This window comes from Molossus molossus, unplaced genomic scaffold (genome assembly GCF_014108415.1).
Source record: "Molossus molossus isolate mMolMol1 unplaced genomic scaffold, mMolMol1.p scaffold_m16_p_14, whole genome shotgun sequence".
NCBI lineage: Eukaryota > Metazoa > Chordata > Mammalia > Chiroptera > Molossidae > Molossus > Molossus molossus.
The window spans coordinates 36,175,217-36,199,016 of record NW_023425349.1 but is presented as its reverse complement, the minus strand read 5'-3'; the positions used below and the strand labels follow the sequence as shown (position 1 = coordinate 36,199,016).

The window sequence follows — 23,800 nt, the reverse complement described above, 5'->3', positions numbered from 1 at the left end:
TTCTCAGTAAATATGTTAACTAGATGAGTACTTTTTTACATTTAAAAACAAAGCCACCAGAAAGATATAAAGTTTATTAGCATCTTATTAACAAAACAAAACAAAAAGATGAAATAGCCAATGAGATAGTCCTTATTTACAAGTTTATTGCAAGGAGCCACATTTTAATCAGCATTTCAATAATCAAAGGATTGTAATTTTTTTCAGAAACATCAATTATTTCACTCTCCAGGTAAAATATTACTAAAAACGTTAAGTGACCACCACAATTAGAAAATGACAAATGAATATTTTAAAAATATATAAAAAAAGGGTAACCGCCACTTAAAACATTAATTTTCACAAAATGATACTTGTGCCTAATTCAGACAATTTACTCAGAAAAGCCGCACACAGAAAGCAACGCATGAGTATGTCTTCATTTAAGTACATGCTCTCAAGTTAGTTTAAAGAAACTAGGGTTTCCAGAGTTTTAAGAGTCCATCTTCACTGTAGGTAGCAATCAGGTTCTGATGGGGATGATGTGCAATACCAATCACATCCTTCTCATGAACCTGGAAAATGTAAAGCACAGGGTTAGGGCACATAGATCTATAAAACATCACTCTTGCCCTGATCTGTGTAGGTCAGTGGTTAGAGTGTTGACCAGCACACCAAAGGGTCATAGGTACTATTCCCAGTCAAGATCATGAACCTGGGTTGCAAGTTTGATCAATCCTTGGCCCTGGTCAGGGTGCATGCAGAAGACAACCAGTCAATGTATCTATCTCATATCTATGTTTTTCTCTATCTCCATCTCCTCCAGCCCTTCCTTCTCTCCCTTCAACTCTCTAAAAAAATCAATGGAAAAAAATATGCTTGTGTGAGAATTAACCAAAGGAATCAAGCCTAAGGCAGGCTCAATGAGGGCTAAACACACAAACCAAAAACTCAAACGAGGCTCTTACACTGCTGTTCATATTTTTGTACTGTTTTTCACAATGTGTAAACAACACTTTGTTCCAAGACAATGGCTGAGACCAAATGATTCCTTCAACTCCGTGAATCTGGACTGTCCAGGCCGTCCAGCTAGGAGGGCACTCCACCTCACCCTGTTCTACTCACTTCTTAGGTAGTGGAGGAGTTCCCACAGCAGGTGCACCAAAAGTTCACTCAAGATTGATAGAAAACAAGAGATTATTCATAACATGGGTATGTATATATTTTATATGTTCACCATACCATTTCTTCCTGGACCAGAGAGATTACATTTTCTCTGGCCCTCTTGCATTTGGGTGTGGCCATGTGATTGAATTCTAACCAAAAATGAACGAGGAACAAAGTAATATAAGCCAATTCCTGATGTGGGTCTTAAAAACATACAATATAGCCCTTCACCTATCTTTTGTCCTCCTGAGTGCTTGGGGGACCATATATTCCAAATGACACAGCTGAAAGATGAAGGAGGACTATTCAACTCATAGCACTTGATAAGAAATAAATTTTGATTTTTTAAGCCACTGAAATTTGAGGGCCGGTTATTACAACAGCTGGAATGAATTATTCCCTGTGTTGACTCTTACAACCTAAGCTGTTTAAAAACATCATAATCAGCTCTGCCTGGTTTGGCTCAGCAGTTACAGCATCAGCCTGAAGACCAGAGAGTCCTGGGTTCACTTCCCACTAAGGGCATGTACCTCGGTTGCAGTTTGTCCCCATCCCTGGTTGGGGTCGTGAGGGTGGCAACCCGTCGATGTGTCTCTCACACATTGCTGTTTCTTTCTCTCTCTTCCCCCCTGTCTCCCTCCTGCTCTATCTGAAGATACATGCAAAAATGTCCTTGGGTGAGGATTAAAAAACAAAACATCACAATCAAATCAATTTGATAGAATAATGTGTAAGTAATTTGCCTTTGTAAAGACATGAATAGAACCAGCTATATCTGTTACTCTCCAATCCCTCTGAGGAACATTTGGCTGATCTAGCTGGCTAGACAGGCACATTCCTTTTCTTCTTCTCTGCTTTATGCACACCTATCCACCCTATCCACTTGAAGCTGAGGGCTCAATGAAAGAAGATTTTTCTCAAAAGAGGACGTAATTCCATACAATTACTTGTGGGCCCTTTATTTTATTTAGTGATAAAACGTTTATATTCTTTATACCAAGGTTGACAATGATAGCAGTGAAGAAAATGTTTACTTCAGAATTCAGAGAGAAACAAGCATTATGAAATTTCTTTAGATGGCCTTAAGTCAGTAATACTCACTGTCAAAGTTCTCTCCAGTTTGCCAGTGACTGTGCTAAAACAGTAGAGCACAAAGTCCTCCCCCACACAGTAGATCCATTCACCACGGGGAGAGAGGGCGCAGCAAACAAAGTCACCACCTTCTCTTTTACCAGAGCTGAAGCTTCTGACAATCTAGATCAAGGCACACATAAAAAAAACAAAAACACAAACATCTGGATTAGCAGAAGTTTAAATGGACATCTTTACATTGTTATTTTTTACTTTGGTTTACTGACATTTATAATTAGTTCACCAATTCCATTCATTATATGCTAAATCCTCTTGTCTTAGAAATATTCAACAAATAGGCTATCTAAAGTCACTGGCAGACAGAAATTTAGACTTCATATGTCCCAAGTTACCAATCCTGGTGTTTAGTCTATTGAGACATGTACCCTGAAGCAAATTCATTACCACCAATAAAACAATTTTGAAGTCAATATACCACTGGTTCTCAATGCTCTATGGAATCATACTCCCCAGTTTCTACTTTCTAACAGAATGTGATGCTCTCTCCATGCAGGCTGGACCTCTGTCTTTAAGACTTTGCTTGTTCTATTTTATATACTATTTAAAATCATCACAAATCAATCTGACAGAAACAAATAGCAAAGGTTATAAAAGGTTACATATTACATAATTCCATTTATCCACTGCTCTCAAAATAACAAAATTATAATAATGGAAAACAGAGTAGCGGTTAGGGTTGATGGGGAGGTTTGACTATAAATGTGTAGTATGAGGAAGTTTCTTTGGGGATGATGAAACAGTTCTGTAGCGTAATTATGGTGGTGGTTACATAAATCTACACATGTGATAAAATTTCATAGAACTATTAACTTCTTGCCTCAAAATGAATGAATGTAAAACTGGTGAATGTAAGGCTGTACTTGAGTAAACAAGTACCTGGGTAACATGTTAATGCCAGTTTCCAGGTTTTGAGAATTGCACTATGGTTATGTAAGATGTTATTATTGGGGAAAGGGTACCCAGGAACACAGTACTGTTTTTGCAACTCCTTTATGAATCTAAAGTTATTTTTGTTTAATAAAAAGTCTTTAAAAAGTCAAGCAGAGCACTGGCCAGTTTGGCTCAGCTGTTAGAATGTTGGCCTGTGGGCTGAAGGGTCCTGGGTTCAATTCCACTCAAGGGCTCGTACCTGGGTTGCAGGTTTGATTCCCAGTCCTGTTTGGGGTCATGTGAGAGGGCACCAATAGATGTGTTCCACTCACATCAATATTTCTCTCTTTCTCCCACTACTCCCTCTCTTCCGCTCTAAAAATTCGGGAAAAAATATCCTCTGGGGAGGATTCACACACACACAATCAAGCAGAAAACTAGGAAGTATGCAGCTATAGTTATTACGCAGGACCCAGCAGATACCACAGACTACGGGTTGTACCACAACCAAGGGTTCTAAACTACTAATTTTAATCAATTATAGGGACTAAAGGAATGAGAGTTCCATATACCAGTGTTCTCCAAGCTCAGCAGAATATCAAATGCCCAATCCAACATTTCAGTAGTACCACAACATATTCCCAGGGCGGGGAACCTCAATCTTGAATGTCCCTGGTACTAGAAAAGTGAGGTTCCTTGGGAACCTTGCAAATATGCTGATTACAAATACACATTATGGCATGCTTGCCCTTCTCCTATGAGCTCTACCTTACATCATGTGGTAGCTAGATATCCCAAGTTGGTAACTGACATACTATCTCCCTCACACAAGAATTGTTATCTTAAAACCTTCAATGAGATTCTGTAGAGGCTTAAGGGCAGGTAAGAGCCTCATTTATATAAAGGATGCAAAAGAAAGAGAATATACAAAACCCTGGGGAAAGAAGGTAACTTTTTTTTTTTATTATTATTCAGACAGAGCAGGAGGGAGAGAGGAAGAGAGAGAGAGAGAGAAACATTGACGTGAAAGGGACACATCGAGTGGCTGCCACCCACACGACCCAACCAGGGCCAGGACAAACTGCAACCCAAGTACATGCCCTTAGCGGGACCTGAACCCGGGTCTCTCTGGACTGCAGGCCGACACTAACTGCTGAGCCAAACCGGCCAGGGCGGAGATAACTTTTTAAAAGCCAAAGAGTATAGCTCTGGCCGGTTTGGCTCAGGAGTTAGAGCGTAGGCCTGCAGTCCAGAGAGACCTGGATTTGATTCCCACTAAGGGCACGTACCTTGGCTGCAGTTTGTCCCTGGCCCTGGTTGGGTCGTACAGGTGGCAACCACTCGATGTGTCCCTTTCACATCGATGTTTCTCTCTCTCTCTCTCCCTCCCACTCTATCTGAACAAAAAAATGAAAAAAATGTCCTCAGGTGAGGATTTAAAAGCAAACAAAGCCAAAGAATATAGTGTAAATAAGCCTTTGAATAAGAAATACAGTGTATATAGTTTAGAGTGGTGAACCCATATTTGGTTACTGGAAAAGCAAGACCAAGACATGCTGATTTGGGAATGGCCCATGCAAAGGCAGTTCCTGAGCACTCACCTGCCCCTGCATGTTCATTATGACCACTGTGTTTGATCGGTTGCACACCACAAAGTGCTCTGGGTTTTTAGGAAGCAGGATCACACTGTTGACAGTGATGTCTGTCCCTGCAGTGCTGCCCAGAGATTTAAAGGTATTCGAACATTCTGTGGTCTTCATATTCCAGATCTATGACCGGGAAAAAAAAATTTTTTTTAAGCATAAATTTAAAGCATAAACATTTCTAGTTTTGGAGTTTAAAACAATGAAAATCAGATGACTAAAAAAGAATATATTGAGTCAGAAAAGAAACAGTTATTAATAGCTGAGATGCACTTAGAGAAGGGATGGACCCAGTATTGATAGCATAAGCCTTGTCTGGACACCACTCAATGAAGCATAAAAGCCTCAAAGGCATGGACTATGTTGTGCCTTCTCTGGCCTTCAACAGAGCTTAGCACAAAACAGATAATGAACACTCATAAACAGGAAGAAACAGTTACCCACAAGTTGCCCTATTATTTATATTCCTAATAAACACTGTAATCATCTGTCCCAATCCGCTCTCTAAAGCCCAGTTGCCTAGAAGAGACATCAACATTTTGGGTAGCAAGAGTTCTGAGGCTTTTAGTGTTTTCTGTCCAAAAAGTCAGTGAGATGCTTTACCCCATACATTGCAGAACTAAAGGAAAAGACCTCAAAACAAAGAGGCCTAGATAATCCACCCCCCAATGGCCATTTTACATCTTATGAGGCCCTATACATGGCACAAAGAGGGCAAATCCCATGACTAAAGTACTAAGAGCGCTGTGTATTTCCCCCTCCATCCCGAGGAAAAGTGTATCTCCTACCCTCAGGTTTCTGGTTCGATTCCCAAGCCAGAACAAACCTGAGAGCATGGTCTGACTTCTAGGTGTTCGTGTTGAAACGCGGAGGCCTTTTGCTACAAAGCACTCACTTGCACAAGGCAATTTAAAAGCAGGACCAGAATGTAAATGGAGTATCTCAAAGATCCTCAGCAATTTACTATATGGATTTCTCATCTTTTCTAGGAAATGAGGCCCTCTCTTAAGGTACTGAAGATCCATTAATTCCAGCTGAGCGCTGAGGGCATTAAGTAAGTATCTGAGAGAGGCTTAGTTCTACTTTATACTTCTTCCCTTCCTCTAGGGGTTCTGCTCTATACTTCTCTGTTCCTCTAGAAATGCTACTAGGAAGGCCCTAAATGTGGGGGTCAGGGTGGGATGAGGCTGCGCAACAAAAACGATAGCTATTTGGCCACGAAGCCCTTTGTGAATTTGTTGCTAGTGGACCACACCTATGGCAAGATCAAATTCAACCACTGGAAATGGGGGATGACTTAAATTTAAAACTCCACACCTTTCCTCTTTTCCTACACATGCTAAAATCTGATTTTGTAGGTTTGAGATTTGAGGTTCCTAGGCCAATAGAATGACCCACAGAGTATTACTATAGTCTCAGACTCACCTCAATGATAACTAAAATAGCTCAAAAACAGGTTTACTCCACCACAAATATCACCATTACCGCCACTGAAAACTCCTCAAAGGGCAAAAATGGGACACCCCAAAATAAACCAGCAGCAAATACTTGACCTTTACAGTGCCATCAGAGGATGCACTAATAACATAATGTCCATCTTGTGTAAATGTTGCTTCATTAACAAAGGAAGAATGTCCACGGAATTCCTTCAGGGTTTTCCCAGATTTTAAACCATGAATTCTATCACACATAAAAGGTAATAAAAAGAACAATTAATATTCTACATAGTATGGTTGAAACCAAGTGTTGAATGCATTTTAGATGAATTAGAGAATCTCTTATTATAATATTAAGTGAATAAACAGGGCAATGCATTTATGCATGCAGCATAATTTTCATTATGTCGAACAGTCAAACAAAACCAAAACAAAAGTTCGGCACAGAGACTAGAAGAAAATATGCCAATAATACCATAGAGGTTTCTGTTCAGGGACAGATTTCTGGTCTTGGCTGGATCCCAGCAATCTGTATTTGTTATATGTCCTTGAACATGACTCATGCAGGTGGGTAAAGACTCACACAGACAAAAATAATAGCACTGTGTCAGCTGTATTCTGACTGTGGAAGTGAGATCTCACACACCCTCACTCTTCATATAATACCATCCTGGTGAAAGTATATAAGGAATCACTAGTACCTCCCTTTAAAGCTTCATCACATCAAACCCAAATGAGGACAGTTTGGGGATTCTTACATACCTAATTGTCTGGTCAAAAGAGGCACTAAGGATCTGACTGCTATCTTTAGAAAAGCTTAGACAGGTTACACCTTTACTGTGTGCCCTTTCAAATCTTCTTAAACACTGTCCACTCTGAATTTTCCATACCTTTATAAAAAACAAAAAAGAATAGTAAAAATGTGTAGAGTGTCCACAGAGCCAAGCAAAATGCAACGCTCACTAATGTACTAAAATAGCATTAAAAAATGCATGCTAATAGCTGAATATGATCTGTCTGGTTCACACAGTACAATGATAACTGAATCCTTTGAAAGTTATCAATTATTAAAACAAAAATTTAGACTCTAAGTTTACTTAGCAGAGACCACTTCTGTATTTTACCTAGCCCGGGGCATTTTACCAGCAATTAAATACAAGCCACATCTAATCAGCTGCAGACAATCCCATTCCCTAAAAAAAATCCATTTGCTAAAAAAACAAAGAACAACAAACACATCATATTAAGTGAGCAAGGATGGTGCAGCAGAAAAGGCATGAGCAGATCTGAAGTCCCAGAACTGTTATTCACTGTGTAACCTTAAACAAATTATTAAACTTCACTAGGCAGAGTTGTTATTAGGATTAAACAAGAAAAAGTAAAGTGATAGCACAAAGTTGATGCTCAATAAACAGTAGCTGTCATTAAGCTGCATATCATAGGTAGGACACGACCTCATTATAGAACTCTCTAAAGACAGGAGGAATTTGTGCTACTAATCCATACCTTGATTTTTCCATCTTGAGCCCCAGTTGCTAACATTTCTGTATCTCTGCTGAAACACATGCAGAGGACAGCATCATCCATCATCATAAAGTTATCCTGGGCCTGGTACTTAAGATCCTAAAGGAAACAATGATAAGCAGTTATCAAAACAACACACAATCCAATTTCCCCAGATCTCTGCTAACTCTCTGAAAGCAGAATAATGGCTTGTACATACTCTAACTCTCCAAAGCAAATAGTAGTGGCATGCACACACATTCCTAATGAACAACTGATAATGCTGGGAATAAATAATTACACAATTCAAACATTAGAAAGAACACCAACATAAGAGCCTACATCTTTTGCTTACTAATCTTGTTTGTCACCACCCCCTTTTTAAAAAAGAATAAACACCTTTATTACATGAAAAAATATGGAACACTCTATGAATATGCACATCATCATTGCGCAGGGGCCATGCTAACCTTCTCTGCACAGTCCGATTTTAGTATATGTCATGTCGCCCTGGCCAGTTTGGCTCAGCGGTTAGAGCGTCGGCCTGCGGTCCGGAGAGACCCGGGTTCGGTTCCCGCTAAGGGCACGTACTTTGGTTGCAGTTTGTCCCCAGCCCTGGTTGGTTGTGCGGGTGGCAGCCACTCGATGTGTCCCTTCACGTCGATGTTTCTCTCTCTCTCCCTTCCTCTCTCTCCCTCCCACTCTATCTGTACAAAAAATGGAAAAATATCCTCAGGTGAGGATAAAAAAAAAAAAAAGTATATGTCATGTCGAAGCAAGCACACTTACTAATCTTTTCTAAGCAAAATTTCCCTACAGTTTTTTTTTTTTAATCCTCACCTGAGGATATTTTTGCATTTATCTTCAGATAGAATGGGAGGGAAAGGGGGAGGAAGAGAGAGAGAAACATCGATGTGAGAGACATAAATTGGTTGCCACCTGCACAACCCCAACTGGGGCCAGGGACAACTACAACCGAGGTATTTGCCCTTAGTGGAAACTGAACCAGGGACTCTCTAGTCCGCGGGCCTACGCTCTAACTGCTGAGCCAAACCAGCCAGTGCTCACTATTTTTTTTTAATTGTTGACACTATTACAGACATCCGCCATTCACCCCCGCTTTGCCCACCTCAACCCAGTCCCCGCCATCGGTCCCCTATCCTTCACCACACTGTTGCCTGTGTCCATGGGCTATGCCTACAGTTTCATACTGTATATCTTTCATACATCTGAATTTATTTATTTTAGGGGTATAATGTGAGAAAGTAATGTTTCTTCTAAATGGTTGGCTATTTTCCTCAAACCATGTACTGTACTAATAGATTTATTTGTGATGCTTATTTTATCAATTATTGTTCAAATAGAAGTATCTATTTTGTTCTAAGTATAAACTGAGACGGCTTCATGGTTTAAAAAAAAACAAACTATAATAAAAGATATAAAGCAGAAAGTGAAAATCACTCATAAATTTCACTACTCAAGTAGAATTTAGTATTCTATGAAAAAGATTATAATTTAAATCAGTGGATAGTCAATAAATAGCTATTTGGGGAAAATATTAACTTTGATCTACAACAATTTTATTTCCCTAAACAAATTCTCAGTGGATCAAAAATTGAACATAAAATGTAACATAAAAAGAATAAAAGAGCCTGGCTGGTATGGCTCAGTAGTTGAGCACTGACACATGCACCAAGAGGTTGCTGGTTTGATTCCCAGTCAGGGCACATGGTCCAGGTTGAGGGCCAAATTAGCACTGTGGGGCATACAGGAGGTGGCCAATTGATGTTCTCTTTCATCAATGTTTCTATCTCTCTCTCCCTCCCTCTCCCTTCTTCTCTCTCAAAAAAAAAAAATCAATAAAGAAAAAAGTTAAAAAAACAAAAAAAACTAGAAGAAATTGTGGAAGAAAAGATGGATAGCCCTGGCCAGTTTGGCTCAGCGGTTAGAGCGTTGGCCTGCGATCCGGAGAGACCCGGGTTCGGTTCCCGCTAAGGGCACGTACTTCGGTTGCAGTTTGTCCCCGGCCTTGGTTGGTCGTGCGGGTGGCAACCACTCGATGTGTCCCTTCACGTCGATGTTTCTCTCTCTCTCTCTCCCTCCCACTCTATCTGTACAAAAAATTGAAAAATATCCTCGGGTGAGGATTAAAAAAAAAAAGAAAAAAAAAAAAAGAAAAGATGGATAAATATGATGATACAAAAGATTTTAGTCTATAAAGCAAATCCATAAGCAAAATCAAAAGACACAAGTGAAAACTGAAAACTATTTGTGATACATATTATAAAGGCTGATTTGGTTAAACCTTAAAAAGCTCCAACAAATCAATAATTACAATCCAAAAGAAAAATGGGCAAAAGATATGAACAGACTTCACAGAATAGGAAATATTGGTGGGTTTTCACATATAAAGAGATATTCTCTTACTCATAATAAGAGAAACACAATTAGTACTACAATTAGGTTAGATTGGGAATAAAAAATAATTGCTTACACATACATACCTAGAATATTCCAGTAAGGTTACACAAGAAGCTGGTAACCTGGGTGGACCAAGGAAAGAAACTGACCAGCTTCGGGACAGTGGGGGAATATGACCCTTTACTGAACAACTTATCTATTTTATAAAATATGGTATCAGATGTACATATCACCAATTCCAAAAATAAAGTTAAAGTGTAAAAATATCAAATAATTAAAAATATAATTGTAGATCATTCTTTCACTGGAAAAGTTAGTATGTTTTAGATACTTTACCTTCCTGATTTTTCCAGTTGTAAAGTTCCATACTTCGATGAATCCATCAACAGACCCAGTGACCAGATACTGACCATCTGGAGAAAATCGAGCACATTCCACGTGTGACTTCTGACCAAACTGTTTCAAATGAAATAGATACATTTTTATCTAGTGGCCTTAAAGCAATACCCATTTAAATCTCTTGAGAAATCCTGCCTTAACATAGAGTCATAGCTAGCTTATTCTTATGGAGCACTGAACGGACATTTCTGTACTTGGACATAGGAAAGTTGTGGGTTTATTTTCTCTGACCAATTCTATGTCTAGGCTCTCAGCTGAAACTAAAGATCCTACCTTAATATGCCTGCTCAGCTGTGTAGGAAACTTTTCTTCTTCCACATCTTTGACAGCTGCTTTGCCTCGGAACAAATCTATGGTCATGCCAGGAGGAAGCAACCCCTGGTGCTGCTGCCACTTCAGTGCCTATGAAAAAAGAAACGCATGGTAACCCACTTGGGTGCTTTAACATCTTATCATGATTGAGTCTCACAGGAAACTGTGAGCTAGCTAGATCCAACCATCTCTGTCATCTAAACACAACATACAACATAATCTATGCTACTCTGTGTGTCAGAGCCTGTGTGTACAGGCTGATCTCAGGGTGAAGGGAACTCTGAGAGCCAACAGGTCCATCTTTCCATACCTATTTTCTCATAGGTATGACTCTTTTATTATAAATAAAATCTGGAAAACAAAAAATCTCCCATAGTTCAAAACACATTTTATACATTACCTTCTAGTATTTCTCCCCTTACACGTGTTTAATTAATGCAGCTGTAATTATACTATATGTAAAGTTTTATAATCTGTTTTTGCCTAACATCAGATCATGCTATGCCATAATTACCATTTCTTTTTTTTTCTGTCCCTAATACTTTATTGGTCACCTGTAGGCCTGTGCCCAGTTGGAGGGCCCCAGGGATAGATTGCTATTCACCACTCAGCTAGGAATATGAGAAGCCCTTGGCCTAACCCCTCAGGGCCAGGACTGTGGAATAGGAAGGGGCAGGTCTGGCCTCTTCTGGGCCAGCACAGGACACGCAGGTGGGGGCCAAGAGCCCAAGCTTGGCGCCTGTCTGTGAGCCTAGTTGTGTTTGGAGACGTATTCCTTGCTGCCATTACATTAGGCTTGATCATGTCACTCACTGCCTGCCTTCCAGCCAGCGGGACAAAATTCCCCATGCTCATCTGTGTACTGGAAGGCCTGGTCCAGCCATAGAGCCTCATCCACTGGGCAAATCACTGACGGTGATATGGCAAAGGACACTCTTGCCATCGATGATAAAGAGGCCCCCTGTGGGCCTGGGTGGGATAAGAGCTGGAAGAAGATTCAAGCCAGATGGGTGAACTGCGAGTGTACAGAGACCCCCAACACCTCGCAACCCAGCTTTCAGAAGTCCTTGGCATGCTCACTGAAAGTGATTATCTCCATGGGGCACACAAAAGTGAAGTCCAATGGGTAGAAAAAGAGGACCATGTAGTCTGTAGTCGGAAAGTTTCCCTCCTTGAAAGTGCCCTCCACCACAGTGGTGGCCTGGACATCTGAGCTGGGATGCCAACACCAGCAGACCTGAGAACTCGAGTTCTTAGCACCCCATAATTATCATTTCAATGGCTGTAAAACATATCCTATCCAGTAAATGTTTAACAGTTTATTTAATTTATACATTAATGGACATTTACACACTTTCAATTTTTCACTCATCTAAACAAACATCTTTGGACATAAGGCTTTTTCTATTTTGAAGATATTCCTACCTTAGAATAGATTCCTAGAATAGAAATTATTGAATCCAAATAAGAACATGAATGGTTGAGGCTCTTGATATACACTGACAAACTGTTTTCCCAAAAAGTTGTAACTTCAATAGCACTCACAATATGTGATGAGGAGTAAAAAAATCATGGACATTGAAGACAGATGGCCCTAGTCCTGATCATTTGCCGAATATTATTTTGACTCCCAAGTTCATGAACTAAACAAACTAAAAGCCTAATTCCTATAGCTGCTGAAAGAATACAACAAAATAATATATGTCAAGTCTATATAAAAGGCACATCAGCCAATGTGTATTCCCTTTTCCCTTTGTTATACAAGGAAAACCAACAGTTTTGGATATCATTTTAAAATTTTGCTAATTTAATGAGTGGAAAGTTATAGCCTGCTTTAGTCAGTTCTTTGATAATCTGAATGTTTCTCCAAGTTTATTAACTAGATATAATTTCTCTTCTGCTTACCATTCATTCATGTTGTTTGCTCAATGGTCTACTGACTATTTTTCTTAGTGATTTGTGAGCTTTTAATGTGCTCAAGTTACTTGTTATTTATGTTTGCCAAAAAGAATTTTTTCTCCAATCTGCCTTTTTTTCCTTTTCTTCTTTATTGATTTCAGAGAGAGGACAGGAGAGGGAGACTCTAGAGCTTATGCTCTTAACCACTCATCTATACTGCCTCTCCCAGCAAAGATGAGGATGGCATGTTACAGCTGTTAGTACAAGCAGCTCCATAGATAGTCACCAATACACAGGATATCAGATTTCTTTAACTTGTACATATAGTTTATATAAAGGGTAATTTCAGTTCCACAAACTTTAATTACCTGCCCCAGCAATGCCATGAGACGAGATGGAGGCACCACACTGACTTCCCCAGCTAAGGCCTGGGCAATTGCTGCTCTTCTCTTCTCTTTGCTACTTCCATCTGGGTATGCCTAAAAAGGACATGGGGTAGGTAGCATCATTTCCAAGAAATGTTTACAAGATATGAGCATGCTTAATTAAGAAATAACAACAACTATCAAGCTGAAACACTCAAAATGAAAAATATGAAAAGAAACTACCCTCTTAATTAATAATTAATTAAATCAATTAGGTCCCCCCCCCCCATTTTTTGTTCAGATAGAGCGGGAGGGAGAGAAAGGTAGAGAGAGAGAGAGAAACATCGATGTGAAGGGACACATCGAGTGGCTGCCACCCGCACGACCAACCAGGGCCGGGGACAAACTGCATCCGAGGTACACGCCCTTAGCGGGAACCGAACCCGGGTCTCTGTACCGCAGGCCTACGCTCCAACTGCTGAGCCAAACCGGCCAGGGCTAAATTAATTCGTTTTTTAAAAATGACTTCCTGCCCGGCCGGGGTGGCTCAGTGGTTGAACATCGACCCATGCACCAAAGGTCACAGGTTCAATTCCTAAGGCACATGCCTAGGTTGTGGGCCTGATCACTAGTGGGGGGCATGCAGGAGGCAGCCAATCGATGTTCTCTCTCATTGATATTTCTATCTCTCTCTCTGAAATCAATAAAGATAAAAAAAATGACTTCCCAATTCAATCCCCTTGCATTTCAAAAGTATAAGATGGGAGAGAAATGAGGTCAGCCAATCCACATTGGTTATTTCTGAAAAGAGTCCAAGTAAACCTCGTCAAAGCCAGGGTTGTTTTCCCAGTTTTTGAAAAATCTGCAGAGCCAAGGATTCTTTTATATCCTTTGGTAATTTCTTTCAGTCAAATGACTCCAGCCCAGAAGTTCTTAACCACTCTAACTTTAATGCTGTTTTGGTAATCCTTTATCCTCATGGCTTCTTTGAGTTTACCCTTCCTTTCCACTATCCAGTGTCTATTAAAATTTATTTCTCCCCATAGGATTATTGCCACCATCACCTCTTTCAATTACCACTTTCTCTTGAATTTGAACTCTTGACTTACTGTTCTATCGTTTGGGGAGTGGGGTGGCTATGGGGTTTCCTTTTTGTTTCTTTTTCCTTTTGCTTTTCGTTAGGATGCTGTGATTTGACATTTGACATGAACACAAAGTGCTAGATACTCTTGTTAACTTTCCAGCAAATGGGGTGGGGAAAATATAGCAGTTCTTGGTAAAGTCCTTTATAATAATGGTATGATTTTTTTTATTTCGAGAGAGTTCTTTTCCCATTGTATGCCCAGTTTTCTCTTTTTGCCCAGTTTCTTTATCACTTGCTGTAGATGGCTTATTTTGCTTTCATGCAGACTATGTTGCAATTCTGTTTCATCTAGTAAACTGAAAATAAATAAATGAATAAAATATATACAAAAATTTCTTTCTCCCATTTAGACTAGTAAAAGGCTGGGTGAGAAAGAAGGAAAGCATACATATACACAAGTTTTTGAAAAATAAGAGTATCAGTCACCATGCTGTACCAGTAAGCATAATCAGCTGAGAAATAAAAACATGAGCTTCTAAGAGCTGAGAAAGAAAGAGCTGGAAGGAAACTGCCATTGTCAGGAGCAAGGGACACAAGTCCACATGAATATGCCAGCAGTCAGGAAGCACTTTGGGGCCTGACAAGTATTTAGGCTAATGAAAACATTTTATCAGAATAAACTTTCTGCTTCTTTACTAACTGACACACGAGCCTCTAAAATGTGCTATGTGGGGAAGGCAAGACCCTCCAATACTTAAAAAACTGAACAAGTGTATTAATCTTTTTATTATATGCAAATTTCAACCAACATACATAAATAGAAAAGTATTATCAACAACTCAATCAAAATCACAAAAAGCATCCAATGAAATGGTTTAAAAATACATTATTATTGTCCAGCCAGTGTGGCTCAGTGGTTGATCGTCGACCCATGCACCAAGAGGTCACCAGTTCGATTCCTGGTCAGGGCACATGCCCAGTTTGTGGGCTTGATCCCCAGTGGGGGCCATGCAGAAGGCAGCCAATCGATGTTTTCTCTCATTGACGTTTCTATCTCTCTCTCCCTCTCCTTTCCTCTCTCTGTAAAATCAATAAAGGGAAAATAAATAAATAAAAATAAAAATAAAAAAGAATACATTATTGCATGTTTGCAAAATTAAATATTTTTTGTTACCACAGTCATACCTCACGAGGATCAAAATAAGACCTGGCCAAGAGGTTCTCCAGATGAATATACCGCTCTGGCTGTGTTTGTTTTAACATGATCATTGGGTCAGTCTGTCTCAGAAGAGACCTGGCAGCCCCCAGTTCACGGAGCTCTATCAATTCCAGAACAACCTGGGCAAGAGAAAGAAAATGGATGTTTCAATGCATTGTCTTAGTAACACTTCTTCCTCAGTACAATTTCTTATGCAGAAATGGCCTTTCAAAGTGATTTCCTATATTGCGAAATACCCCTTCTCCTTTTTAGATGGACAACTGAAATAATTGTTCGTAGTAACTTCAACCCTTCAACTTCCAACCTCTGTTTTTATCTACCAATCTCATTTCCTCTCAAGCCATTTGTTCAGAGTATAGATGCTGAAGAAAATGAAAAGATGGGACTATCTCCATGGACTTCAGAGAAATCTTTCTCCAGGTACCAAAATTTTCTATGGGGAACTGCTGAACTCATGTGGGTTATAAAGAAACAAACCAACTACCCTATTTTTTAAAAATAACACTACACTCTTATTTCCAGAGACTCCACTCTGTTCTATGTAACTGGTATGATCTTTGTCCCGGTTTCCTGGCATGGAGCTTTTAGAAACCCTAAAATTTTGCCAGTGATATCAGTATATTTTTGTTATTAATGAGCCCCCTGCATCATACCTTAGTTTGTGCTAAAAAGATAATTCAGGTCTGGCCGGTGTGGCTCAGTGGTTGAGCATCAATCTACGCAATAAGAGGTCACCGGTTCAATTCCTGGTCAGGGCAGGTTATGGGCCAGAACCCCAATGGGGGGCATGCAGGAGGTGGTCAATCAATATTCTCTCTCATTGATGTTTCTCTCTCTCTCTCACTCTCCCTTCTTTTTTCTATAAAATCAATAAAGAAAAAAAAAATTCAGGATGGGGTTGGTTACCAGAATGATCAACCATGTGACTGTAGGGTTGAGGCTTTGTGCTAGCCCAATCTCCAGGTAGCTGCAGATCCAATGAAGCCCCAATGAAAACCCCAATAGAGCTTCCTGGTTGGTGAACACATTAATATGCCAGGTGAGAAAGACACTGAGTCCATAGGGAGAAGGCACTGGAGGCTCTATGTTTAGGACCCTCCCAGACCTCAACCTACATGTCTCTTCTTTTGGCTGGTACCAATCTGTATCCTTGATAATAAAACTGCAGTCATAATATATCCTGACTTATGTGAATCATTCTAGTGAGTTATCAATTCCAATGGTGGGCTATTGAGACCTCCAAATATATAGCTAGTTTGTTAGAACTGTGGGTGCCCTGAGACCCCAAAGTATAACTGGCATCTGAAGTGAGGGCAATCTTATAGAGAACTGGGCCCTTAACTTATGGGGTCTGTGCTAATTTTGGGTGGTCAGTGCCAGAACTGAATTGCGGTACACTAGTTGGTGTCAGAACAGTTCATTTAATGATCACTAAAGAAATACTTCCAATTCAGGAAACTCCTGGCTTTTCCAAGAAGACAGAAGAAAAAAAACAAGTAGCATTCAAGCCTTGACAGTGTATATTTTAAGGGATATTATAGCCCTACGGTGCTTGAGGAATACTCACTAATGCTTCCCAGTCGGGGTGCCCACAATAAACTAACCCACAGGAATCAGCATCACCTCCAAACTTACCTGTTCATAGAGGTCAATGAGGGTTTTGTCTGGCAATTTCAGAGACTGGATAGCCTGTAAAACAGTATCCCAGTGGCCACTATTAATGTCAGCCACAAAACTCTCAATACTGTCCACAGTGTTCAAAGACACAGTAGTCTCTTCCTGTAAGGTGGCTAACGCCCGGTGTAAACTGTTCTCCTTCAGGTACTGCATGATAAGACGGATCACACTGAAAAAACAAAGAAAGTCATCCAGTTCAGGGGTCCTTACTTACCAGAGAGGCACAAAATAAAAGTCCATCCCAGCTTATTTCTCCTACTCAACCATCTTCCCTTCACTTCCTACGTTCCACTTATGTTATTTATTTATTTTATTATTTTTGAACCCTCACCTGAGGATATTTTTCTAGTTATCTTCAGACAGAGTGGGAGAGAGAGGCAGAGAGAGAAACATCGACCTGAGAGGGACACATCGACTGGCTGCCTCCTGCATGACCACGACCAGGGCTGGGGATGAACCGCAACTGAGGCATATGCCTTTGACCAGAATCAAACCCACGACTCATTGGTCCGTGGGCCGACTCTCTAACCACTGAGCAAAACTGGCCAGGGCTAATTTATTTTCTTTAGAGATTTTAGAGAGAGAGGAAGGGAGAGGGAGAGAGAGATAGAAACATCGATGAGAAAGAACATTGATTAGCTGCCTCCTACATTCCCCCCACTGGGGATTTGGCCCACAGTCTGGGCATGTGCCCTGACCGGGAATCAAACTGGCAACCTCTTGGTGCATGGGTGACGCTTAACCACTGAGCCACACCAGCCGGGTCTTTAGTGAAATATTTAAACCTGGTCTAGTCATCCACACAAATACTCTAAACGCTTGTAGGATGATTTATTTTATTTTTCAATGACAACCAAAAAATGAATTAAGATTTTTTAAATAAGAATTTGCTGAACACAAATTAAGTAGAGCTGTACTGTATATAAAAGTAAAGCAGCCCAGTCAGTGTGGCTCAGTGGACTGAGAGACATCCCACTGACTGAGAGGCTGTGGTTCAATTCCTGGTCAGAGTACATGCCTGGGTTTCCGGCTGGATCCACAGTGGGAGGCATGCAGAAGGCAGCTGATCAATGTTTCTGTCTCACACTGATGTTTCTTTCTCTTTCTCACTTCCTCTCTCTAGTAAAAATCAATAAAAACAGATTTTTAAAAAAGTAAAGCAAAGGACATGTGTCCCCATTTGCAAAAATAACGCCTACCTACTGCCTTTATCACCAAATTTTCAGGACAAGTGAAATAAAAACATTATAAATTCAGCACGGCCAGTGCAGCTTAGTGGATTGAGTGTCGTCCCATGAACTGAGAGGTCCCGGTTGGATTCCCAGTCAGGGCACATGCCCAGGTTGTGGACTTGATACCCAGGAGGGGCGTGCAGGAAGCAGCAGCGATCCATGTTTCTCTCTCACATCGATGTTTCTATCTCTCCCTTCCTCTCTCTCTAAAAAAATAATCAATAAAAACATATTTTAAAAAAACACACAAAAAAAGAGCTTTTCCTAAATTCTCTCAAACAAGCAGTATCTGGCTAAAGTGAACCCCATACCTCTGGCTAAGTGGCCCCAGGCCTGGCACTAGAAGCAGCCAGCCTTGGTTCACAGCTTGGCTTTGCCTGGGCACCTCCAAGCCCAGCACAAGAAACAGCCATCAGCTGGTCGCTTTGTAGGTTAGCCTGGTGGGCCCCCGGTAGAACACAGGCAGTGGCTGACCCTGCCCCAGAGCCAGCACACCCAGTGGACAGCTTCAGACCACATCAAAGCACCACTACCCAACCACCTCCACAAGTGACACACTCAAGGAATAGACTCAGTGGGTACCAGAGCCCTGTTGAAGTAAGTCTTGCTCTGTGTCATGGGGCCATGCACAGCTAGCTGATCATCCAAGGTAGTCAGAGGTCAGTGATCAGTGGGAACAGGCAGTCCTTGCAGCTTCTCGGCCTGAGTAAAATCCTCCCATTGATGAGCCAACAGCAATCAAGATGCAATTACAACACAATGGTGTAAAGTCTACACGAGGGGTGCACCTTGAGGGCCCAGCTGAGTAACCACGGAGGCTGTGCCACTGGACCCTACAGGACACCTACTGCAACAGGCCACCCTAGGAAGCCTAGGAGACATAGAAACTCTACCTAATACATAGAAACAAACACAGAGGCAGCCAAAGTGAGGAGACAAAGAAACATGTCCCAAATTTTATCACCAAATAAAATTTGGTGAGCAAAACTCCAGGGAAAGAACTAAACAAAATGGAGATAAGCAATCTAATAGGTGGAGATTTCAAAACACTGCATATAAGGATGTTCAATGAACTTGGTGAGAATTTCAAGAAACTTAGTGAGGACCTCAAGAGCATAATAAAGGACCAGTCAGAAATGAAGGAGGCACTAACTGAAATAAAGAATAATTTAGAATGACTCAATAGTAGAGTAGGTGAAGCCAAGAAGCAAACCATCGATTTGGAATAAAAGGAAACAAAAAACCACTCAATTAGAACAGCAAAAAGAATCCAGAAAAAATGAGGATAGTATACGGAGTCTCTGAGACAACTTCAAGCGTACCAATATTCACATCACGGGAGTGCCAGAAGAAGGCAGAGAGTAAGGAATTGAAAACCTATTTGAAAAAATAATGACAGAAAACTTCCCTAACTTGGTGAAGGAAGCAGACATACAAGTCCAGGAAGCAGAGAGTGTCCCAAACAAGATGAACCCAAAGAGGTCCACACCAAGATACATCATCATCAAAATGCAAAATATTAAAAACAAAGAGAGAATCTAAAAGGCAGCAAGAGAAAAACAGTTACCTACAAGGGAGCTCCCATAAGACCGTCAGCTGATTTTTCAAAAGAAACTTTGCAGGCCAGAAGGGAGTGGCAAGAAATATTTAAAGTGATAAAAAGCAAGGACCTACAACCAAGATTACTCTATCCTGCAAGGCTATCATTTAGAATAGATGGCCATATAAAGAGTTTCCCAGACAAGGAAAAGCTAAAGCAAACAGTATTCACCATCACCAAACAGTATTGTATAAAATGTTGACGAGTGTTCTTGGAGAAGAAGGAGATAAAAAATATGAACAATGAAATGGCAATAGATACATATGTATCAACAATTGAATCTACAAACAAAATGAACAAGCAGAACAGAAACATACTCATAGATACAGAGAACTTTTTGTAGGTTGCCAGATGAAGGGGGGTTGAAGGGAAGGGAAAAAAAGATGAAGGAATTCGGAAGTACAAACTGTTTGTTAGACTAAGGAACTTCAAAGGGAAGGGGGGAGGTGGGGCGGGAAGAGAGAAACCAAGGAACTTACATGCATAACCAATAGAAACAGACAATAGTGTGGGGAAAGCAGGGGGTGGGGAATGGGAAGAAGGGGGTCAAGGGCGGAACAAAGGAGGGACATCTGTAATTCATTCAACAATAAAGGTAAGTTTAAAAATATATATATATATAAATTCAATTTCCCAAGGAAGAGGAGTCAGGTAATTGCCAAATATTGAGAGAATAAGCAACCATTTTCAACATGTGACAGAAAACTTATAAATTATTTATAGTTAAATATATGTTTATAGTTAAAACTTGTTTATGGACTTCAAGAGTCTAGTGAAGAATCTATTCATATATGCTGTAAAAGTTCACTGTATGATGTTGTGATATACTGTTCTCCTCTTTCCTTATATGTGGCTCACACTAGTTCTACTGGACAGCACTAGTATAGAGGGTCAGACTGTCATGGGGAAGGGATTTCAGATTGGAATTTAGTCAATTCTATATGGGGTGAGATAATAATGTAACACAATAACCAATGTTTAGTATGTGTTTAGAGAATACCAAGTAGTAATTTAAGCATTTTAGAACTATTAATTGATTTACTCCTCAAAACAATCCTATAAGGTAGGTTATTACTATTATGTCCATTTTACAGAAGAAGATCTCACCAAGTAACAGATAAGTGGGTAAATGAAGTTTCAAATTGGCAGTGTGGCTCTTGGACATATATCCCTGACAGGAAAGCAAACTAAACACCCTCTTCTTAAAATCCCCTGTAGAAGGAAACTGATTACTGCTATTTGCAGTAGTCTTTTTTCTCATAGCTCCTTTAAGAGATATCCAAGTTAAGATCCCTGCTATTCTAGTAGTTAAAGTCCTCCTCAGCACACTCCATTTGCACTCCCAAATAAGACACTCTCCCTGTAAAGACCTCTTGTTTGGCATAAGCAAAACCAAATTTACTTCCTTCAAACACAATGTGATACATTAAGAGTTTAAAACTTTTGGAGATCGGCTGGGATTTGAATCAGAGTTTTGTCACTTACTAATTGTGAGCTTAGGCAAGTCAGTTATCTCTGTGCCTGCTTCCTCATCTATTAAGAATACATACCTTGTAGGATTGGTGAAAGGGTTGACTATATTGCGTATAGCATGACTAGCATGGAAAATACTTAGTAAATAGTAGTTATTATTGATAACAAAAACGTACAGCAGCCCAAGACTGGGAGAATGGTCAGTGTCCACTATTATTCAGGTCCCAAATCATGGTATCCTTTCCAACTCCTACCCTTGACTAAGTTTTCTTAACTCCAGCACTACCTATCACTCCGCTTGGCTTTATTTTTCTCCACAATACCTATCACCATCTGTTGACCTTCATAGTTTACTTCTTGTTTTTGCTTTCCCCAATCACTATGTACATTCTATAAGGTCAAGGATCTTTGTTTTGTTCACTACGGTATCCCCCAGAGTCTAGAACACCACATAGTAAACTTCAGTATTTGTTGAATAATCAACCTCCTTTCATCCAATGGTAGGTCTTCAGGAAAAGTCCTCTCCCTTACTTACATTCAAAATACAAATGTTATGTCTGATGATTTAATTAAGTGTCGACAAGGGCAAGGTGGAAGATGATGTCCTGGAAAAGTTAACTAAAGACTTCCTTGCCCCAATCTATCATTCTTCTGGCCCAATCTCCAGATTATGTCTTTCTTCTGTGGCCACACAGATCTCAAAGACTAACCAAAATTCAGCACCAGGTATAGCCTGATAAAATAGCTTGTCCTTCATCGATTGCAAAGGCAGTGATCTAGCAACTAGGGTGTGCTAGTCACTGGGGCTATAAGAAAAAAAAGGAGCCTCACCCTGGCCGGTATGGCTCAGCAGCTGGAGCCTGGGCCCCCGGTCCAAAGAGTCGCGGGTTCGATTCGGGTTCAGGGCACCTATCTCGGTTGCGGTTCCTCCCCGGCCCTGGTGGGGGTCCTGCGAGAGGCAACCAATCCGATGTGTCTCTTTCACATCCATGTCTTTCTGTCTGTCTGTCCGTTCCTCCCTCCCACTTTGTCTGAAATGGGGGGGGGGGGGCGGAGAAAAAGGAGTCTAGGCGCCCACACAAGTTAGTGGGGTGGACAAAGAAACGGTGACCATACTGGGTTAAGTGCTGTGCAGTGAAAAGCAAAGGGCCATGTAAGCACAGAGGACACGAATCACACTTGTTTAACCGGGGCTGGAAGAGCAGAAACCCTTAGAGTCAAGCCCCCTTGTGCAGATAATCAGACTGGAGCCCAGAGTGGAAGGGTAATTTGATCAGCCACAGAGCGCGCCAGAAGTGGGCGACGGCTAGAACTCGAGGTAATTCTTCCTCGGACCCCCCACCCCTTCCCACGGCGCCTCCAAGGTAACCAGATCCAAGAAACTTCTTTGTGGGCAAGAAAACGTCCCTCCACTCCCCAGCCTACGGGACGCCTCTCCCTGAGCACATTCCACTCCACACCCTTCACCACCCGGCCCCCGCCACTTCGCATACACCCGCCAATTCAGGACTCACTCCGAGGACTCGATTTCGATCGACATTGCGCTATATTCCCGGCCGCAGGCCCCTCTTCGGCCTAGCCACACAACACACCAACTGACTCCTGCGGCGGCCGCTCTACGTCGCGGCCGCTCTACGTCACGTCCGCTTGACGTCCGACGCCCGTCTGGAGGCTGTGTGTACGGAAGAGGGGCCCTGAGTACCTGGGGGTGGAGCCTCTACAGGCTGTCAAAGCGGAAGTTCGTGCGCCTGCGCCAGGAAATTCCAGTCGCCTTCCTTGATGAAAATTCTTGCTAGAAGCACTTGTCTGGAAATTTTGCTTTCGTTTGGTGCAATTAGTTGGTTAGATTTAAAGACAGGATTGAGTTTACAATACTGGGAGGTTAATACATTCGAAAGCAATGGAACAGTAGACAACACTGGCAGGTCAAGTTCATTGAGTATGATGAATGAATGAATTACTTTGAATCCACAACAGCTTAATCAGATTAATTGTGAAAAGTTTGGAACCCAGATAGGATTTTCATAACCCCTAATGGGAAGAGCTAAATTACTTCTGGCTTTTCCAACTAAATATTTAGTAGGAATGGGTTTCACTTCCGTTGTATGGTTAACTGAAAAAACAAGGAAACCAAATGCAAATGTTACAGGAAGATTTGAGACTCCTTTTAATAGACTTTAAACTGCGTATTATTAAATTAGTAGAGACAAATGAAATGGAGGGATATCAATGAACTCTATAAATAAAGGCTAGTTTTTAAATTATTTTATATAAATTTTAAAAATATTTGCAGCACAATGATAAGAAATCTGTTGTGAAAATTACTCATTGGAATTATTTATTTGGATATTTCCTGTTGGTTTTCAGTC

General features: G+C 40.8%; 1 protein-coding gene and 1 non-coding gene across 2 annotated transcripts; both read right to left on the bottom strand.

Annotated features, from left to right (window-relative positions):
- Positions 1-354: 354 nt before the first annotated feature.
- Positions 355-23,074, bottom strand: SMU1 (SMU1 DNA replication regulator and spliceosomal factor). The gene is made up of 12 exons (XM_036261464.1): positions 22,946-23,074; positions 17,085-17,295; positions 15,416-15,568; positions 13,150-13,260; positions 10,844-10,972; positions 10,508-10,627; positions 7,754-7,870; positions 7,010-7,137; positions 6,365-6,491; positions 4,770-4,937; positions 2,248-2,400; positions 355-554 (listed from the first exon to the last, which is right to left on the bottom strand). Exons 1-12 carry the CDS (start codon positions 22,969-22,971, stop codon positions 456-458), a joined length of 1,542 nt encoding a protein of 513 aa, XP_036117357.1. The 5' UTR covers positions 22,972-23,074; the 3' UTR covers positions 355-455.
- LOC118630320 lies at positions 8,163-8,265 on the bottom strand. Its single transcript, XR_004959566.1, has one exon. It is a non-coding gene; the product is annotated as a U6 spliceosomal RNA (small nuclear RNA).
- Positions 23,075-23,800: the final 726 nt, after the last annotated feature.